The 20,467-nt window shown below is 47.4% G+C and overlaps 2 protein-coding genes across 4 annotated transcripts; one reads left to right on the plus strand and one right to left on the minus strand.

Moving 5' to 3' along the window:
• Positions 1 to 89: 89 nt before the first annotated feature.
• On the minus strand, positions 90 to 13,016 carry trak2 (trafficking protein, kinesin binding 2). Of its 3 annotated transcripts, XM_034547168.1 has the most exons (17): positions 12,888 to 13,016; positions 10,011 to 10,194; positions 9,238 to 9,423; positions 7,377 to 7,436; positions 6,873 to 6,949; positions 6,661 to 6,777; positions 6,355 to 6,573; positions 6,164 to 6,242; positions 5,947 to 6,077; positions 4,799 to 4,873; positions 4,231 to 4,368; positions 4,018 to 4,097; positions 3,656 to 3,796; positions 3,270 to 3,568; positions 2,432 to 2,935; positions 2,234 to 2,333; positions 90 to 2,135 (listed from the first exon to the last, which is right to left on the minus strand). In XM_034547168.1, the coding sequence occupies exons 2-17, from the start codon at positions 10,063 to 10,065 to the stop codon at positions 1,361 to 1,363; spliced, it is 3,036 nt and encodes a 1,011-aa protein (XP_034403059.1). In that variant the 5' UTR covers positions 10,066 to 10,194; positions 12,888 to 13,016; the 3' UTR covers positions 90 to 1,360. The 3 variants fall into 3 exon arrangements, with proteins under 3 accessions (XP_034403059.1, XP_034403075.1, XP_034403067.1); XM_034547184.1 differs by lacking the exons at positions 7,377 to 7,436; positions 10,011 to 10,194; positions 12,888 to 13,016 and adding an exon at positions 7,615 to 7,655 and having other exon boundaries at positions 9,238 to 9,349; XM_034547176.1 differs by lacking the exons at positions 7,377 to 7,436; positions 9,238 to 9,423; positions 10,011 to 10,194; positions 12,888 to 13,016 and adding an exon at positions 8,768 to 9,231.
• Positions 13,017 to 13,041: 25 nt separating this feature from the next.
• Positions 13,042 to 18,375, plus strand: stradb (STE20 related adaptor beta). The gene is made up of 12 exons (XM_034547213.1): positions 13,042 to 13,298; positions 13,670 to 13,945; positions 14,440 to 14,520; positions 15,283 to 15,385; positions 15,480 to 15,601; positions 15,878 to 15,986; positions 16,181 to 16,304; positions 16,408 to 16,579; positions 16,673 to 16,777; positions 16,986 to 17,242; positions 17,356 to 17,398; positions 17,542 to 18,375. Exons 2-12 carry the CDS (start codon positions 13,934 to 13,936, stop codon positions 17,692 to 17,694), a joined length of 1,281 nt encoding a protein of 426 aa, XP_034403104.1. The 5' UTR covers positions 13,042 to 13,298; positions 13,670 to 13,933; the 3' UTR covers positions 17,695 to 18,375.
• Positions 18,376 to 20,467: the final 2,092 nt, after the last annotated feature.

Raw genomic sequence — 20,467 nt, forward strand, 5'->3', positions numbered from 1 at the left:
AATCTAAAAGATATGCCTTCTTTCCCCTTTAAACTTTGACAAACATACATAAAAACTAAAAAATCTTTGTTAAATATTTTTTTTTGCATAAAAAAAAAAAAAAAAAAAATCAAACACAGTATTTCATTACTTGAAAAACACTTTTGGCTTAATTTGGTTTGCCCTTCTGCGGGAAAGCAAAATAAAAATTAAAAAGCCACAAATGTCAAAAATATTATCGTCCCAGTATTCTCATTATGTGGTTATTATTATTATTATATGTTAGAAATAGTGGTGTCACTAAAACCAAAGATTAAATACAAAAAAAAAGTCAAAGTGCGATAGCGGAGTGGGAGGTCTGGTTGATGATGGCATCTAAAAACATATTACAGAATATAAACAAGTAATTTGGATGAACTTTCTTTATGCACTGCAGGAATACTCCCACCTGCTGGCCAGTGTGTGAACCATATAAACAATGTGATATACAACTAAATAAAGTGTTAACATCTTTCCTCCTTTTAACAGACTAAACCCGAATGTCTCACAGGCCGAAAATCAAATTCTCTCTCATTAAAAAAAACAACCCACGGTGAAATGTTTTAAACCGAGCAGTGATCCTCAAAATGAACAGAACCTCCAAATCCCACTCGAGTGCAACTGATATATACAAACATGGCCTCACGGCAACATAAACCACAACAGTGCTGGCTCTACTTAAGGCCTCTGACCATTTTTAAAAAAAGAAGAAAAATTTAAAAAAAACACACTAAACACAAGGACCCGAAAGGAAAAGGCAGACCCGGTCTTGCTTGCCCCTTCAGGCCCCCGCCAGTCTGTCGACGGGTGCATGCTTTACTTGTAGATGACCTTAAAGCTGTATAATGGTTATGGTTGTGATACTATTTCATTACAGACTGAAGCTCTTCTGACCCACTCCAGAAGAAGCCCTTGGAATAGCCCGGATGCTCAGCCGCTCTCTCACTCTCTCTCTCTCTTACTTACTTTTTCACTTCGTATTCCTTTACCATAACTCGATCTCCACTAATCCACATCCACAAACCTTCGTCCACGTACTCGTTACCCGTTTACCTCCCCCTCCTATGCCTGCACCTGAGCATCCAGAGCCTTGCAGAACAACTACTGAACTGCCGGGGAACCCACTCCGGAGGCGAGCTAAGGCCTCTGTTACTAGCCGCATGGCGAGCGTCGTCATGGCGAAATGTTCCATTCTTCGTTGAATTGTGCTTTAAAAAGGAGGTCGTAAAAAGGAGGGGGTTGTTCTGCCCGCCGGATGCCCCGGATCCTCTTCAGAAGGGAGGGAGGTGTAAAAGAGAGGTTGGAGTGTCTACCCTCTCGTGGTCCAGCCGCCCCGTCCCCCTCAGCGCTTTGTTGAACTTGGCGGGGCGTGGGGGACGGAGGCGAGATGCCGTCGCCGCTCTGTTGGGTTTCCCCAGGGTGGTGGCGGGAGGGCCAGGGAGGTGGGGTGAGGGGGAGGTGTCGGGTTGCTGGCTGACCTCCCTGCTCGGGCACCAATCATGGCCGGGAGGCTCTGGTTGCGCCTCAGGCCGTCCAGGAGGCTCCCCCCGCCTGCCGACACGAAGGTGGCAGACTCCTGGCGCGGCTCAGACTCGGCGCTCTGGAGCACCTTGGTGAACCCCAGTCGCCGCAGCCTCTCCACCAGGCCGAGGTCATGCTTGGCGCGCCCTGACTTGGGGGACGGGACATAGGCCGGAGTTTCTTGGGAGGGACTTGGTAGGTCGGGGTGTGTGGCGCGGCCCAGGTTCAACCCGTAAACGTCCTGGAGGAAGAGCTCTGCGGGCCGCGAGGCGAGGAAGTTGTCGGCCATTTGCTTGCGGGCCTCCGGGGGCACCAGGGAGGGGGCCCGGGAGAGGGTGGGGGAGTTAGGGGGTGTGCCGGGGAGGAGGCGGAATAGTGGCTGCCGGGGTGTGGTCTTTGGGGACGGAGGAGGGGCTTCAGTGGAGACTTGTGCGGAGATGCCCCTCTCCAGGACCAGCTTGGCCAGGCCGCTGGTGGACACAGAGGGGCGTCGAGGGGGAAAGGAGTCACCCAGACTCAGTCTGCATGGAGTCACGGGGGTGCTGGGACCGGTCCTCATGGAGCTGGGTGTGTTGGACATGAGGGACGACTGAGAACTGCAAAACACGAAGACAGGTACGCGGTGAGAAGAGAGTCCTCCTGTCACTCATCCCTGCACAATGAAACAAATCAACACTAAAGTATCAGGACTTACCTCGAGGTGACCTGTGTGATGTCACTAGGGTGGAGGATGCTACAGGTCGTGAAGGTGTAGGTGGAGAAGGTGGAGCTCTGACACTTCCCTGGATTTTGGACTAAACACACAACAAATCAGTTAACGACAAACAAATTCATAATGGCAACAATAAATGGTAATACCCTAAAGCCCGTCATTGAAATACAGGTTGTTTACCAGAAGAAGATGTTGACGTGGAGATGAAAACCTGACTTTGTGATTGGACCACGGTTGTGCAGGCTCCTGGAATGGGCTGAGGGGATTTCTCGGTAACGTGTCGGGGTGCGGGGGTCAGACAGAGGTCTGCTCTGACTGAGGAGTAAGCGGCAGGTGTCCCGGGTGAAGCAGGCAGGTTGGGGGAGAGGGGCGGCACAGGTAGAGGCAGCACCAAGTGCTTTCTATCCCTCCTCTCCTCCGGTGTGGATGTAAAGTGCACCTTGAAGGTGATCCCGCCTTCCTCCTCTTCGTCACCATCGTCCTCCTTACCCCGCTCCGCCGCCCCCTTCTCCAGGACACCGCTGTGCTCCTCGTCCTCCGCATCCTCTTCCATGTCAGAGAGGCGGTAGACGGCGTCCTGAGCCAGTGGACAGAAGCCTTTGGTCACCACCCCGGGGTGGGGGTCCAGGATGGTACCCAGGTGTGGTTTGGCCAGCTGCTGCCAGTGATGCAGTGTCAGTGAGCCTGTTTGAGTCAATACAAAATGTCCTTATGATCACTGGCAACTTTCTATCTGAGTAAAACATGCCTAAAAATCCACTGGGACTAGGATGAGGTCATTGTTTTATGTCAAGTCTTGAATGAAGACCGTCAAATCCCACGTTCAGACATCCAAGTCCCACGTCAAGTCTCAAGTCCCACATCCAGACCACCAAGTCCCATGTCAAGTCTCAAGTCCAGACCACTAAGTCCCTTATAGTCACTGAAACCTTCTCTCCAAGCAGAAATGCCTAACATCCACTGGAACCAGTTCATTAAACGTGTTTGCTGGATTTCTTTTATCAGCCGACCACTTTACCTTCCATGGGCTTGACGATCTGAAGCTTCTCAGGCAGGAAGGTCCTGAAGATGCTGGAGCTGAAGGAGAGCTCCGACAGGTTGGAGAACGAGGACATCACGCTGCCCGTCGGTGAGCTGCAGCCGCTGCCCTCCCCGTCGCCTTCCGGGCCCGCCAGGGACTGCAGCTTCTTCTCGCGCTCCGCCTGGAAGAACTGGCGCTCGCAGAGGAAGTTCTGTCGTCGCAGCGACAGCCGGTGGAGGGCCCTGGTCAGGTCGTTTCCTCCTGGACAGCCGGGCTGGCCCATTCGCACCTCCTCCCTGCAAAACACACTAATTATTAAGCTGAAGTGGGGCGAAGGACTTCCTCAAAGTTAAAATACAGAGGCAGGGATATTGGTGACGTACCCCTGATTGGACGTAAATGGCTGTGCGGTCATCACCAGAGAGCTCTGTCCTGAGCCGGGGATGGGAGGCGTGGCCGAAGCGGGCCGGGACACCGAGGCGTTGATGGAGCGGACTGTTTGGAAGACTCGCTTCTGGGACACTCTGCAGGGAGAAGAGGTATGAGGTCAGAGACAAGGTCCTGGACCTAGTGCTTAAAAGGGTCCCATAAAAACAGTTTGACTTTTTACGAGAGGGGTTCAGAGGGGACTCGGTATATCACAGGCGCGCCCAAATGGGTCTGTGTGTCAAAGTGGGATTTTACTGTCAAGTAGCAGAAAATGGAACCAATGGGGTTCTTCAGTGGTGAAGTTTGGGTTTCTGACCTTTGGTCCTGAGTGGCAATCTCCTCCTCTACACTCAGTTCTTTCCTCATGGTGCCCTCAATCTCTGCTGCCAGGGAGTCCTATACACACACACACAAGTTATATTTAAATGAATTGTTCAAGTCATTATAGTGGATGCACTCAATGTTGTTGGGGGTGCATTTTGAACCGTTATTTAGCTTTGCCGTGTTGTGTATCTCGGTGGTCTCTCACCATGGGGTAGAGGCCGTAGGAGAGGTGCCTTCTCATGCCAGCAGAGGGAGTGTTTCTACTGCGGAGCTCCTTGATCTCCTCCTGGGACTCATGGAGCATTTCTACACACTCCACATTCCTGTCCGCCAACTCGTCCAGCTGTAACACACACACACACAAACAAAGGACTTTGTATGCAGTAAGCCCTTAAATATATATTTGAATTAGGCATGCAATCAGACTTTAAATGCATTATTTCATTTGTCAATATAATTGTCTTTAATACATATCTAAACCCATTAATGGATTTACAAAATTAACATGGTTACTTATTAAACATTTAAGCACTTTTTAAATGAGGCATGTAAACTATAAAAAAAAGAAGGTATTCAAATGATTTGTTTAATTGTATCTTTAAAAATAAATTCTAGTCAATTAAAGAATTTCTGTATTAATTAATCTGCTGCACGGTGTCACTCAAATAGTGTCGCTGTATGTTAAAGTTTCAAACCTAAACATCTGGGATGTGTATTTTAGTTGAAATTAAAGTATTCACGATGTGAAAGAAAACTTCCGGTGAGAGACTAACCTCTGCTGTGAGCTGCCGCTGAGCTTCTTTAGACGCCTGCAGGTGGATCCTCAGCTCCTCTTTCTCCAGAGCCAGCTGTGTACACACATAAGCATTTAAACAGACCGTCCAGTCCCAAGTCAAGACCACCAATACCCACGTCCAGTCCCAAGTCAAGACCACCAATACCCACGTCCAGTCCCAAGTCAAGACCCACGTCCAGTCCCAAATTAAGACCACCAATACCCACGTCCAGTCCCAAATCAAGACCACCAATACCCACGTCCAGTCCCAAGTCAAGACCACCAATACCCACGTCCAGTCCCAAGTAAAAATCCATGTTTAGTCCCAAGTCAAGACCACCAATACCCACGTCCAGTCCCAAGTAAAAATCCATGTTTAGTCCCAAGTCAAGACCACCAATACCCACGTCCAGTCCCAAGTAAAAATCCACGTTTAGTCCCAAGTCAAGACCACCAATACCCACGTCCAGTCCCAAGTCAAGACCACCAATACCCACGTCCAGTCCCAAGTCAAGACCCACGTCCAGTCCCAAATCAAGACCACCAATACCCACGTCCAGTCCCAAGTCAAGACCCACATCCAGTCCTAAGTCAAGACCACCAATACCCACGTCCAGTCCCAAGTCAAGACCCACATCCAGTCCTAAGTCAAGACCACCAATACCCACGTCCAGTCCCAAGTCAAGACCACCAATACCCACGTCCAGTCCCAAGTCAAGACCCACGTCCAGTCCCAAATTAAGACCACCAATACCCACGTCCAGTCCCAAATCAAGACCCACGTCCAGTCCCAAATCAAGACCACCAATACCCACGTCCAGTCCCAAATCAAGACCCACGTCCAGTCCCAAATCAAGACCACCAATACCCACGTCTAGTCCCAAGTCAAAATCCACGTTTAGTCCCAAGTCAAGAACGACGACCAGTCCCAAGTCAAGACCCAAAGTTAAGAGACCACCAAGTCCTGTCAGTCAAGTCCCCAGTCAAGACTACCAAGTCCAAAGTCACGATAACAAGAGCTACATCAAATCCCAAGTCTTAAGTCCAAGAGAAGACTGGCCTTTAAAGTCTTTTTTACTTTCAAAACTACAGCCATCCGATGGTCCATACAGTACGTAAGGTGGGACAGCCGTCCAGCCTCCTCACCTCCTTCACTCTGTGTTGCAGCTCTACGATCTGGGAGAGCAGCTGAGAGATTTCCTCCTGGTGTCTGAGCAGCTCCTCGTTCTTCTGAGACAGCTCGTCCGTCAGGGACACCATCTGGCCGTTGGACTCTCCTGGAACCGGCACACAGACCAAAGTTAAAATGGAGCATTCCGGGAAACAAGGCCAAGAATGTAAAAAACGTGCGCATCTCACTCACGGAGCTCCTTGACGCAGTCGATCACGAGCTGCTGCTCCTTCTCCTCGTAAGTGACGGTGTCGCTCTTCAGTTGACACGCCTGGAGAGGAGACGAGGGGGGAACCAGTCAGCGCTCATTACACCAACGTCTCAAAACGCGGTCACGATTTAAAAGCTCCCACTTCCCACCGTGTCTCCACCACCCCTCATACCTCAGACCTCAGTGACAGGTTCTCCTCCTCCAGATCCTGCAGCTTGCTCTGCAGACACTCCAGCTGGCCGAGTGCGCTGGCGGCCGTGGGACCCCCCGGCAGCCAGGGCTGCCGCAGCGGCGTGGACGCGCTGGAGTCGGTCTCGCTCTCCTCCGAGGCGCTGGCCACCATGCGCAGCAACTCGTCCTTCTTGCTGAGCTCATGCTGCACCTGGTGGACCTGGCCGGAGGGAGGGTGTAAATGGTTAATGCGTTTCCTTTAAATATAGAAACAAAGACCTAGCGTGTGTGCGTGTGAGCAGGCTACCTGGTCCTGGGCCTGTGCCAGCTGCTCCTCTAAGGCCTCGTTGCGTTCCTGCAGCAGGTGGTTCCTCTGCAGAAGGGACTGACCGATTCGAGCGGCCAGCTCCAAGTCTCTGTCCCGCTGTCCAATAAGAGCACAGACCAATCAGATGTCGCTTCATAACGCCAAACAAGTTGTCCCGAGTGAGTGGGGCGTGGGGTGGGGGGGCGACCTACCTCCGCCAAAAGGTGCGAGACCACTTCGATGTCATTGTAAGTCTTGGTCATCTGCTCCACGCGATCCGCACTAAGGACTGTCCAGAAAGAGGACATTTTACCATCAAGCGACACACACACAGCCTGTCGTGCACATCGTGCATGCAAACACAAGAGCATTTAAACAAAACCAAACATACCACTCCACTTTACTCGCGACCTAATAAAAACATTCGGACCACAAGCAGCCACTTCCTCAAATTCATTACCGTGGCAGCCAGTCGTGAACTAGTGCGGTCTGCAATTTTGTCGTTACGGAAACACTACTGATGCCACTTGATGAAATGGCTCCACAACGTGGCTATGTGGTCTGAATGTAATGGAGCCACAACACACACACACACACACGCATATGTGGCAGACAGCAGACCCACACTCGTCTGCTGTCGTCTACATGTGAAAAAGCAGAGACACACTGGAGCTAAATGGAGCAGAGCAGGCAGGTAGAGAGAGAGAGGAAGATACCTTTGGAGAGGCTCTGAGAGCCGGGGTGGGAATAGGAAGAGGGCTCCAAGGCAAGATACGCTATAGAGAGACAGAGATAAAAGAAGGTTTTCAGACTAATGGGGCAGGAAAGACAGGAAGTAAAGAAGCTGCGGAAGGGGGGGGGGGGGGAAGAGAGAGAAAGCTGAAGCTTCAGTGAGTCAACATATTAGTGTGTTGAGAATCTACACATCAATTAGTCCGGTCCGCCTTTTAGCACCTGAGTGGGTGTCACCGGCGCCGCGCCGCTGCCCCTTCCACCTGTTCAAAGAGAAGTGGCAACTCTAAAAATAAAATCATTGAAAACATCGGCGCGCTCAGCGAGGCGGCGCAAGCTACATTTCAGCAGCGAGCAGTGCGAGGGGAGCCTTCGAGTGGAGCAGCTGCCCGATTTGGACGCCAGCCGTCGTCCGGTAATCCGAGGCTCGCCGGAGATCCAGAGGTCACCGGCGGTTAAAAATAACACTCTGCTGCCCAAACGGAGCCATCTTTGCTACACGCGTGCTGCATCTCTGGTGTTACTGTAAACGAGACGACGAGCGCGTCCACGGGTCTCGTACTGTTGCTGACGTGGTTTTGCGAGGTTGTTGCAGGCAGCATGCACACACACGCAATGCGAGGTCAAAGTGTCAAAGACCAGAAAGTATTAGAAGCGGGCTGATCCTCAAAATTAATTCCGCCCGGGGCACCACTTTCTGTTTTTTGCCATGTCAGACCCCTCCCTGGTCCGATTTCACAACATGACATGAGACTGGGATACTTGAGATGTACTTGAGCCATCGCATCGGAGTATTGGAATATTGAGGCTACTGTCAGCACCGTCTGAAATACGTACAAAGCCCCCACACACTGACTCATCCTCTCCTGGGGGGCACTCGAACATCGGCATGCCTCTTCCCGAGTGCACCGGGCGCTATTAATAGTTTTGATCATACACCGCACAAGTGGAGCGAATGTTTCACCAAGCAGGAATAGGACGCAGAGACTCCCTTACTGTACCCCTTCTCTCACACATAACCTGTACAGTATCGCGGAAACAAAACCATCTTCCACTAAACTTTAACCTTGAAAACCTGCGTGTGTTCAGGTCTGATCGAAGTATGCTTCAAATTAAACTGTTAAAAACAAGGAAAGAGAGGAAGTACATAATGCACTGAAAACACAGACAGGAAGTCGTTCCCGCATACTGAAACTAGTTTGAATGTAAACACGCAAGCGTTCATTCAGACTGGCCCACTTCCTGTCTTTCAAAGAACCCACACCCACACACACCCCCAAACACACCCACACGTTCTGCCTGACCTTCCAGACTCGACATTGGAGCTGACACGTCTCACACACACACCGAGCACCGCACTAACGCCTGCACTGACCTTCCAGAGCGAAGTTGTCGTAAACCTCCTCATTGTGAATGTTTAAAACCGGCATTATCCGACTCCTTTCTCTACCGTCCTCTCTTCATCCCTCCCTCCTCAGTCCCGTGACTCTCGCCCCAGCTTTGAACTGCACTTAAGTCTGGCTGCATCACTGGATTCCTCTTGCTCGCTCGCTCACTCACTCACTCACTCACTCACTCGCTCACTCACTCACACACATGCACATCAGCAAAGACGGAACAGGCACAATGACCACCGTGTGCCAAATAATATCCACGCTTAAATCCCTGCGATTTTAATTGCAGAGGCCGTGCGTTGTATGAAGCGAATCCGTCACGTGTCTAACGCACCGGGGCACACGCCATCTGCTCGCCGATGTCGGCCGCGGGCTTTAACCAATCAAAAGACGGAAGACAGACCCTGGTGTCCCGCCCCCTGGATAACACCAAAGTGAAATGCACACTTACTCATGTAGCGGAAGGTCTCCTCAGCCAGGACCGGGGAGATGGCGCTGTGCGGTGTGGGGCCTTCATCCGGGGAGCAGCTGGGGGAGACCGCCCAGTCCTGGCTGTCCGACAGATAGACGGAGCCGGAGTCGGCCGAGCCGGAGCCCAGCGAGCCGTAGCGCTTCCCGCTGCTGCCAAGCCCCTCATCTGTGGGAGCGAGAGGACAGATTGAAAATACGGCCTACTGTCATGATTGGAAAATGTCCAACGTGACGTGGCGCGAAGACCAGCAGGCAGATACAGCTAGATTCCAGGTAAAACCAGGGCCTTTACATCCCCTCCCAAAAATACTCAATGTTAAACTATTCCTTTAGCTTTGACAACTTCGGCTTATATGAATTATGACCAAATATTCTTATATTAAAAACAGCTTGTAGTAGGAGCCTGGTTGCCATATTTATACGCTATAAATATTCACCGGAGGCCACCGCCAGCTAGAATACTGGTGATGCGTGACATCAAAAACAAGATCAAGCCTTTTATGTTATGTGTCAACATGATGCAGTGCAAAACGGTGAGATGAGAGAGAGTGAGTGTGTGTGTGTGTGTGTGTGTGTGTGTGTTCTTCTTCCACTTGAACAAACATGTGGTTTTCTGGGACAAACGAGGCTAACCACAGCATCAAGCAAGACTCCCACACGCTGTACTTCAGGGCAGCGGGACGCTGGCGGAGTAATATTTGAGAATGTACACAAAGCCCACACTGCCCCGTGGGATGTTTTGCGACGCCGTACCCGTCTCCGTGCTCGACTCCTTCTTCTCCACCGCCCGGGGTTTGACTTCAAACATGTCCTGTCGTCCTTGGAGCGGGAGGGGGTCCCCCCGCTCGCAAACACAAAGCTGGACCCGGGAGCCGCTACCGCTGTGACATCACATCCTGTCCCTGCGCTGACGGGTGGTGCCCGCGCACACCTTTACCTGAGGAGAGAAGTGTGTTAGATGTCAAACAGATGAAGATATTTACAGCGTTTACAAGTCAAATTAGGTCTTGTAAAGAAAAGAAAATGAAAGAAAAAACTCCTCCCACAGTGGACACTTAAGTCTGACATCTTCTTTCCGATTTGACAGTTTAAAACAACATCAGCAAAGCCTTAAAATCTCAAGAAGCTGCAATACTTTTACTCTCTTCCGTCTGCCCTGTCACATAAAAAACACATATATAGTCACTCATTAAGAATTCACAGTGGGAAACATGCAGAGCAGCTGCTGTATATTTCCATTTCCTTCTATGTGTCACATGTTTCTTAAGGGGGGACAGAGGCCGCCCACATCCTGTTGAGTGTCTCTGCAGGGAACGCTGTGGTGCTTAAAGGGATGACTGAAGGGAGGAGACAGGCTGCACTCTCTCTTAAAAGGATGAACTGCCAGTGGAGAATTTGGAAAATATTGTAGTTTGGTAGATTTTCCCACGTTTCTTCAGTTCCGAATAACCCGCTGCCGCAGGAAACATTCAAAACTCAAATTAAAAAGGGCCATTCAGCATCGTGCCTCCATGAAGTTGGGAGGCTTGTGAGAAACTATTTTTTTTTTTTAAAAGGGAAAAGGCATGATCGAAGCAGCAGATCACATGACTTGCAGTGATTAGTGTCAATGACACGTCGCATGATGCAATTACAGTGGACCCTCCCTCACTGTATTGTAGAGACGATTTCAGGACTGAACTGCTCTTAACCTGTCAAATCTGTGCTCTTTTAAGTGGACAGAGATTTCAACTCATGACAGCTACAAAAAGGACACCATGCAGTTTTATGCAATCCCATAACCATCTGCATCCCTGACCTTAGTGCGGGCAGACATATCTGTGTGGGTGGGTGGAGCCATGCCTGTGGAAAGACAAGAGTCCTTGGGCAATATTCATCCTCTGCTTGCGTAACACTGAAGCTGGAATTGTTTATTCCATAAAGGAGATTAATGTCTTGCACGCACTGTTACAGCCCAAATGTGCCGTTTAGCATCAGAGGCCTGGGAGATAAAAATGTACTGACCCATTAACACCCGTATTGGAATGAATATAGTCTAAGGGGGCAATCTTCTAAGCACGAAATATTGCCTTTATTAAATCATCCTAAATAGCTTAGTATGAGCCAGGTAAAGAAACACTGCACCAATTATGTCTCTAGCAACGTCTTTGAGATGAAGCTTGTTGATGATTTAAAATGCCACGGCTCATCTTGACCAAGAGGCCTGTGAGTCATCTCATGAGTAGTAACACTGTCACAGACAGACAGCGCTGTGCTTGTGGTGCAGCGCGGTACTGTCTGAGCCAGCGAACAAAAATCAATCTATACACTAGTGTCTGTGGTTGTGAAAAAGCCTCAAGATCTCAATCTGGAAAACCGCCACTTAATGTTGGCGACAGATTACTGCACCCTACAAGTGTGTGAAATGGAAGCTACGGCCGCAAGATAGCAGCCCTGGAAGTAACTGTGACACACACGGACAACGCAGCAGCACTGGGCACAAGTGAGGGCTCCAGCGTGTTACAGGCTTCACGTCCCTTCGCGTCTAATCCCATCACCCGGCTGACGCTCTCATCCAGAGTGACCTACGACGAAGTGCAGCAGCAGAAATGTCAAGATCTGCAGTCTTAGATCTGACAAACTGGACAGGGCCTGAGGGTTTTTTTCGTTTTTTTTATTTAAAAGAAGGAGGACATTGGAAGTAACATGTGACTGACTGGACCAGAGGCTTTAGCTGCATAACGGGACACCTCAGCCATCAGCAGAGATTCCTTGCCAAAAGAATATTAATTATTACCAACATCAGAAAATACTCAGCTGATCGGACTGGCTGCCAACATCCAGAACCACTAACCTCCATATGCGTCATCACCCTACTATGAAGAAATTAGTAGGAAATCCATTAGAAAAACCTAGACTTTAAAGATGCTTTGCTGGTCCAGACACGTGAATTAAAACATTCTGATCAATCCACCAAGAGCTGCTCTCCATTTCAGCACGACTTAAATATAGGAACAACTATTATTATAAAAAGAGGTTTCACCATTACAGAAATTGTATTTGAAAGAGGATCTTCTACGTTGGCAAAAATAGAAATCGGGGTGCTGCTTTGTAATTTCGTTACGGTGCCGAATTGACCACAAGATCACCTCAATGTCAAAAAATACATTTTAGGATTAAGATGTTCTATTAATAAATACTATTTTTGGAATCCGTCGTTGACTAACGAGACTTTTACAAACAGCCGGAAATAGCCAACATTGATTGTATACGTGTTTTTGTTATATGTAACTCGGTATAAAGGTTACCATATTAAAAAGCACACCAATAAACAAACATGTTTAGCAGGCCAGCTAACATGTCACGTTACCGTTACATGAGTCAAACCCACAGACCAGCACGAGAGGTAGTTGTTGGTCCTTTATCAATATATCCTTGAATTTAAACTTTGATTCTTATTTTTATTCTTATTATTCTCATTAGGTTTTCAGAATCAGATAACGTAACGTTTCACAAGTCAGGAGACGGTGACAGCTTCCCTGTTCCTCGTCATTGCGTTGCAATCGCGGCGCATTTACAGCAGTGCGGACATTAAAACAAAAAGGATGTTTATGTCAATTATTGTAAAATGAAAAATAAAAAACAACGTACCCAGTGTCAGTGTTATTCCACAGCATCTGTTATTCCAGTTTCACATGCGGTGCCTATCCCTTCGCCGAGACCTGAAACAATGGAGCGGAAGGAGGGAGATGGCAAACCGTTACGCGTCATCGACGCGCGACAGAAAACTCGGTGACGTCTTAAAGCCGCGCCGATAATCGGTGTCAAATTAAAAGTCCTGTCAAAAAAAAAAAAAAAAAAAAAGAGAAAAATCACATTGTCGCGCAGTTCGGTATTGACTGTACAACTCGGTACTTTTTTGCGCAGCTCGTATAATTTGTCCAGCCCAAAAACAATGAAACACTATGGAGTTTATAGACGAAACGTTTAGGATATCAGGCTCTCTTTTGTATTTTTAACTTGTTTACGTCGAGGCGCTCGAGTTGAAGCCGAGAGGAGACGGTAAGCGACTTCTTTTCAACACAGGGGGACGCCACTCCAAGTTAATAGCGTTACAGTAAATACAATATCTATTTGTTTTAACTGACGTCAGTTTTTCAGCCAAACCGCAACTACGTGTTAGCTAGCTGGCGACATTAGCCGTGGGTTTGAATAACAGTCGCGTCTGTTAAACTAAAATGGCTGCAGTTAATCTTAACCTTGAAGTGGAATTGAGTCTAATAATTGTTCAGTGGTGTCGGCTGGTGATTAACGCAATTTGAGTCCCATCACAAACGACACTGGACGCATTTAATGTCGGTTTCTCATCGGGAGTGTGGGGGCTTCATTATCGGACTCGGAATTTGCTGGTGAACTTCATATCACTTGCTCAGATCTCCAGATCACCTGAGGCACGCCAGGTGAGCCGCACGCGGATGGATGGCTGGCTGGCTGGCTGGGGTCGGACGGACGCCGGCTGCTATCTAGTCTAGTGTGTGTGTGTGTGTGTGTGTGTGTGTGTGTGTGTGTGTGGTGTGGGGGATCAACGCTCTCGTCTCCTGTTACACCGCTGCGCTTCATCCTCCTCCCTTGTCTCCCTCCTCCCGTGAGCGGATGAATGCCACAGCCTGTGGTTTTGCCGTCGCCGAAAGGACTCCATGTCTTTCTTGGTAAGAATATCTTTTTTTTCTTCTTTTTTTTTCTTTCACTGTGTGCGTTATTGCAGAGCTGTCACCGAGCAAGATGTGTGGTCTGGTGGGATGGAGCAAAGCCAATCAGTCTTTCTGGTGGCGATGCACCAACATGTATGTCAGATTATCAAATGTTGTTTTTCTGAAGACCATAAGATGTCAAATATTCTGTTAGATGGCTTGAAACCTGATGGATCTGCTCCTGTGCATTGCTCACTACTAATGTATGCAGCTCTTACCTTTCTCTGTGGGGACGCATCAGTCACTCGGCTCCCTCTTATTGTTGCCTGTTATCGTGCTCTCACCATATATTACACTATATTCCCCAAATGCTGGCTGCTCTTACCTCCTCCCTGACCCTGGCCAGTGGATCACCCTCCTTTCTCGAAGCTCCCATGTTTTTCCTCTCCACCTCTTCCGTTGTCATGTAGGGCACGTCTCACCTGTGCTCCTCCTCCCTCCCCTTTCACCAGGACTGTTCCTGCATCTCCCACACTCAAGTCCAGCCCCTGAACACAGAGGAGCACTATGAGGACATCAGCCACCAGTTCCTGGTCAGTAGCCAAGACGCCGTCAGCACAGAGACCGGCGTCACACTGATGCTCTTCAACATATCACCACTGTTCAGTCATCCATTAAGTTGTTAAGGACAGTGACTATTGGAATCACATTGCAGCTGTTAAGACTGCATTTTAAGGGGGTGCTCCATCAATTTAATATTCTCACACACAAAATTAGCGGACAAAATTGGAGCGACAGATATTGATTTTTTTAATGAGATCCTATATGCCGATGTCTCATGATGACATCACCATGACATCATCAGGGGTTGTTTTGCTCAGACTTAAAGCCCCCCGGAGGGCCACTTTTCAAAAGCATCACCGATAATTATTGATTTGATTGATTTCACCAGAGAGTTTGCCTGTTTAAAAAAAATGTACTGGTGGTGATAATACAGAAACAATGCTGGCACAGTAAACACACTCAGCTGATGTGTGTTTTCAACAAAGCTGCATCAGAAACACCTGCGGCTGTCTGATGCTGAGAGAGAACCAGATTCGGTCTGCCTCTGAAAAACTGCAAGCATCCCCCCTCCCCCAAGCCCTTTTTGCTCTGCAGAATGTCACAGTGCCACCCCCTGGCGGCCACTGTGCCCGCACACATTACCTCAGCACAAAGTAGTCTTTGGTTGATGAAGGTCATTTAAAGCTGCCGCACGTGCGTCCATGTTTGAGTCCCTTATGCAACGTGATATATATATATATATATATAAAAATATAAATGCATAATATATGTGCATCTACATCCCACCGCAGAGCTCCGACGGGTCTGAATACACCCTGCAAGGGCCGGCAGGTGGCGATGACATCACGGGGCTGTCAGCTGAGCCGGCCCACTACCAGCTGCTGTCCGAGCTGGGTGAGAACACCACCACATGCGCTTCAGTCAGGCAACTAGTTTCCTCTCCCGGGGGAAGGACGATTTCGCTTGAAGTCAATTCTATGTGTCACAGGGAGGGGCTTCAACAACCTGAGCCAGGTGAACATGGCGCGCCACGTCCCGACTGGCCGACCGGTGGCCGTCAAACAAACCAACCTGGACGAGTGCACGGAGGAGGAGCTGCTGCAGCTCATGGTGAGCCTGTGCTGATTTATTTGAAGGACATGTTTGGCTGAGTACATGTATGTAGCCTGTGTTATTTTGGGGAGTTTTTCCTGATCCGATGTGAGGTCCTGGGACAGGGATGTTGTATGTGTACAGATTGTAATTTGTGATTCTGGGCTATACAAGATACACTGAATTGAATTGGTTCTGCCCTTTTCAAAGCTTATTTTGGGGTTTAAAAAATATTTGTTTTGGGCATGCCCGTCACCCTGGTGTGTTCACATCCCATTCTTTCTCAAACCCCAGAGCGAGGTCCTGCTGTCCAGGGTGTTCCGTCACCCCAACCTGCTGACCTCTCGCCTGGTTTTCAGCTCCTGCTGCCGGCTTTGGGTCCTCACGCCCCTCATGGCCTACGGTCAGCCACTGCTACCGCTATTCACTTTGTTTGTGTTTCGTTTTGCCCTTAAAGTCCTTTGAATTTGGTGATGATAAAATGTAGTGCTGTGCACAAGGACAGACAATAGCTCTTTATTTGGCAACTTTATAGTTGCGTTTATTATTTATTTTACTACTTTATTTTATTTCTCTCTCTCTGTCTCTCGCCCGCAGGCTCTGCGGACACCTTACTCCGAACTTATTTCCCAGATGGAATGAGTGAATCCCTGATAGCGTACCTGCTGTACGGCGCGCTGAAAGCATTGGAATATCTGCACCGGATGGGCTACGTTCACCGGTCGGTCAGAGACGGGACAAACATTGGAGGCAACATCTGTATTACCACGGGGGAGAAGTATTTAAAATGCTTAACGTCTGTCCACATGTTCATCTCCCGTCAGGGGGGTGAAGGCCAGTCATATCCTGCTGTCTGGCGAGGGGCGCGTCTACCTCTCTGGCCTCCACAGTGTTTACAGCATGATGCGCGAGGGGAAGAGGATGAGGGCGGTGTTCGACATGCCCCACCACAGCCCCGCCCTGTTGCCCTGGCTCAGCCCCGAACTACTGCGACAGGTCAGGACTCCCAAGATCTAGAAACAATGCGCCGGTGTCGGTGCCTTATTCCTAATGTCTCCTGTCTCGCCTCTACGGTGTTGCCCTCAGTAGGACCTGCATGGCTACGGAGTGAAGTCGGATATCTACAGTCTAGGTATCGTGGCCTGTGAGCTGGTGAGCGGCAGGGTGCCTTTCCAAGAAATGGCCCCCACTCAGGTAATGGCAACGCTTCCATTCAAACTTTCAGAAAACATGTGATTCAACTCTTTATCTCTCTCTATATACTCTTTATATATATATATATATTATTAATATTCTATATAATATATATATATATATATATATATATATATATATTATTTATATCTATATAGATATAGATATAAATAAATAATGTGATTCTTGCCCCCCCCCCCCTGTCCAGATGCTGCTTCAGAAGCTGCGTGGCTCCCATTGCTGCCTGCTGGACGTGGCTCCCTTCCCGCTAGGCGCGCTGGGGGGGCTGAAGGTGTCACGGTCCGGGGTGGACTCTGGCATCGGGGAGAGCGTGGCCACCGGAAGCATGACGCACAGCGCCACCGCTCCTCCTACCGACCGACCTCAGAGCCCAGCCCCTAAAAACCACTCGGTCACCCTGCACAACCTGGTCCAGCTGTGTCTGCAGCAGCAGCCTGAGCGCAGGTCAGTGCGTTGGAGGACCAGTCGCCCTCATTGTCAAACACCATGTCATTGCATTCCTCTACAGCACACGGACTGTAATGCATGAGTGTTTGTTCTTTTTGTGTCTTCCACAGGCCGTCCGCATCTACACTGTTGAGCCACGCCTTCTTCAAGCAGGTGGGTTCATTAGGCCTCTTAGTTCTCGGCTCTGTCCACACATTAAACAGCACAGCACATAAAAGTCCATCAGTGGGAGATAATACATGTAATCAGTCTGACTTTAACCGTGTTTCATCAAAGTTGGTGTCGTTTTGTGACAGGTGAAGAGGCACACCAGAGGCACCTTCCTCAACCTCATGTACCCAGCAGTGCCCCTCACCAGCCCAGAGGACCCTCCGGTATCCAGCCCCCCGGCCCCGTCTTGCCACACTCCGGTGTTGGCCTCCGCCGAGGCCGCGTGGGACTTCTCTTAACCCCACGACCTCTGCCCCCAGAATCTACAAATCCTGACTAGCAAGCCAAACCCAAAGACAACAAAGCAAAGCAATAAGGCCAAATTCTACTGTGCTTTTATTTTGTATTATTAGCCTTTTTTTTCTAAAGAAGTAGTTTCGTAGTTGTTGTTTTTTCTAAATCCGTTTGTCTGATGCATATATACAGAGTCGTGGGATGGGGACGAGACTGTGAAAGTGCTCGATCAAAGATGCTGCTCTGGATTATATATGAACGATCCATGATGGTGATGACAATGATAACAATGGACCGTCAATACAAAAGAACAATCCGTTGATTCATAATCGCACACTTCAACTATGAGTCAAAGGAAAAGTCCACCCCTGAAATACCTTGTTAATATCATCAATTTGTGAGAAACGCATGTTGTTCTTACAATGCGCTCTTCATATTTCCACGGACGCTATTGTACCTGTTCTCCTCAAAGTATTCTGAAACATGGAGGACCTCGTTAACTGAATCTGAATACATCAGAAAGTTACATCCTAACAAGCACTGACACAGATAACCCCTGAGTGACTACGTGAGGGTGGTGTTTTTTCCTTTGACGGTGTTTTAATGTGTTCAGACTATGAATAGTTAATACTGAGGTACATGAGACCATATTTACAACACGTGTGCATATATATATATATATATATATATATATATATATATATATTCATTGCCAAAATGTTTAGTTGCTACAATCTAAAATGTAAATGTGTTTTTTCGCTGTATGTTTGAACATATATGCACACAGTGTTTTACCATATGTATCGTCATTTTAAAAAAAAAAACATAGGAATAATAAGATAAACTTGGCTCCAGACTAAAGCTAGTGTCCGTAGGAGTTAGAAACAATTCGTGGAATCGGAAGGAGGAATTATCGCCAGCGAGTCGTCCCAAGAGAATATTTCCACTGTGACCACCTCTCCAACAATGCCTTTATGTGTTCATGAAACCTGCATTCTGAATATGGTGATCCATCTGTAACTGTGATTAAGTGTACTGTGTATGAGAACTGTGATCGACAGCACGTATCAAACATGGTAGCTGAATGAGCCTTATATATATTTATATTTATATATATTTATATTTATATATATATATATATATATATATATATATATATATATAAATGATATATATGAATATACAACATTTGATTTCTAAACTTCCTATTAAGCCTTGAATACTTTCTTTATAGTTTTGTGTTAATAGAAAAGTGGTTGTGCATGGTATGTTTTATTTTGACAATTCTTCCTAAAAAGGACATTTTGTCTGAGGGGGACTTTTTAACATTGCTCTAAGAAATATCAACATAAGCACGTTAATCTAACTTCAGCTTAATAATAATGATAACACAATAATACGTTGTATTATTCATGTTTTAGCACTTTAATGTAAAGACATTGCCCAAAGAGCTTTATGCCACAGAATTAAATTAAATTAAATTTAAAAAAACAATGTTAAATTAAAAGGATATAATAAAACTATAAAATCAACAGGGACAATTAATGATCACATGTAAAGTAATCAAATCAGTGTGAAATGCAGTCAAGTGATCCATAGACCTCTATGGGAAACCCCAGTTGGCTCTGGACCAGTACACCATCCTGGATGCTGAGGGCTCAAAGGACCTCCAGAAGACGCGTTTGGACGGGAACCTCGTGAAGTACCTGAAGTCCAGGGCCTCGTCAAGGACACCCAATTCAATAAAATCGAGTCATAAAAGAACATTTGTGTTAATTCATTATTTTGAGATACTAAGTCCGCTTCACTCTGGTGTGTTCGATTCTCTTTCCAGTTGTTCCAGATTGTTCACCTCTGTTCTCTAGGTTAATGGTGGTTAAAAGAAGGGGAACACTGCCGACTAAATGAATTAATGCTACAGTAACTTATTCTTACAATATTGCTTTATCTTTATTTTGATCTGAACCCACTTTTAACACAGAAATACGTCTCCATGACGCTTGTAATAAATAGCAGTTCTCTACTGCTCCACTAGATGGCAATACAACATCAAAACAAACCGATGGAGCGCTGCTGCAACCTGAGCCCGGCGCTCAGCAACCGCGTAGCTCCACATCGACAACGTAAAGTGGATATACAGTCGCAAACACACCGAATGTTATGATAAATATTGCAAAGCACGTATTCCGTGCTTCTTTATCTTTATCATAACAAGCTGAATACGCTAATAAAAATAAAGACGTATTATTCAATGCCTAATATGTTCACTTGGTGGGTAGTTGTTCCTGTGAGTTGCTGCAGTGTATTATGTATCCGGTACCAAATTAAAGGTTCCGTTTTTTTTCACATAAGAATTGCTTTTAAAGTATGGTTAACCTGACCATTTTTAACTAAAAAAATGTTTGGTGCAATCTTTGTTTACAACTTTATACACCATCAGCAACCATAAGGCCAGTGCTTCTATTAAACTAGTAACAAGTCTGTTTCAAGATTGATGCATATTATTTTCCTGTGAAAGCCAGCTTAATTGTACCACACCCCTGTGTGACTAATGATAGCATATACCATTGCATGTACCGTATTGAAGAATTGACTTGATTCTGACTTAATCATAAATAATGTAATCACTTCAGTATATCAGTTTTTAGCAAAATATCAGTTTTGGGTAAATACATCGGAAAACACTAACCTGTCATTGCTATATTTATAAGGTTATTTTCATTCTTGTCTTTTCGGGCTTTTATTTTGAAATAAATTAAAACTCACTCTGACCGGAAG

The sequence above is a fragment of the Cyclopterus lumpus genome, chromosome 2 (genome assembly GCF_009769545.1).
Source record: "Cyclopterus lumpus isolate fCycLum1 chromosome 2, fCycLum1.pri, whole genome shotgun sequence".
NCBI lineage: Eukaryota > Metazoa > Chordata > Actinopteri > Perciformes > Cyclopteridae > Cyclopterus > Cyclopterus lumpus.

Coding starts and splice junctions, on each gene's coding strand:
- trak2 (XM_034547168.1), bottom strand. CDS start 10,065: ATGTTTGAAGTCAAACCCCGGGCGGTGGAGAAGAAGGAGTCGAGCACG. Junction 6,078..6,163: donor CGACTGCGTCAAGGAGCTCC/GTGAGTGAGATG, acceptor TGCCGGTTCCAG/GAGAGTCCAACGGCCAGATG. Junction 2,936..3,269: donor GATCGTCAAGCCCATGGAAG/GTAAAGTGGTCG, acceptor TGACTCAAACAG/GCTCACTGACACTGCATCAC.
- stradb (XM_034547213.1), top strand. Junction 16,305..16,407: donor CGGATGGGCTACGTTCACCG/GTCGGTCAGAGA, acceptor ATCTCCCGTCAG/GGGGGTGAAGGCCAGTCATA. Junction 17,243..17,355: donor CAGCAGCAGCCTGAGCGCAG/GTCAGTGCGTTG, acceptor TGTCTTCCACAG/GCCGTCCGCATCTACACTGT.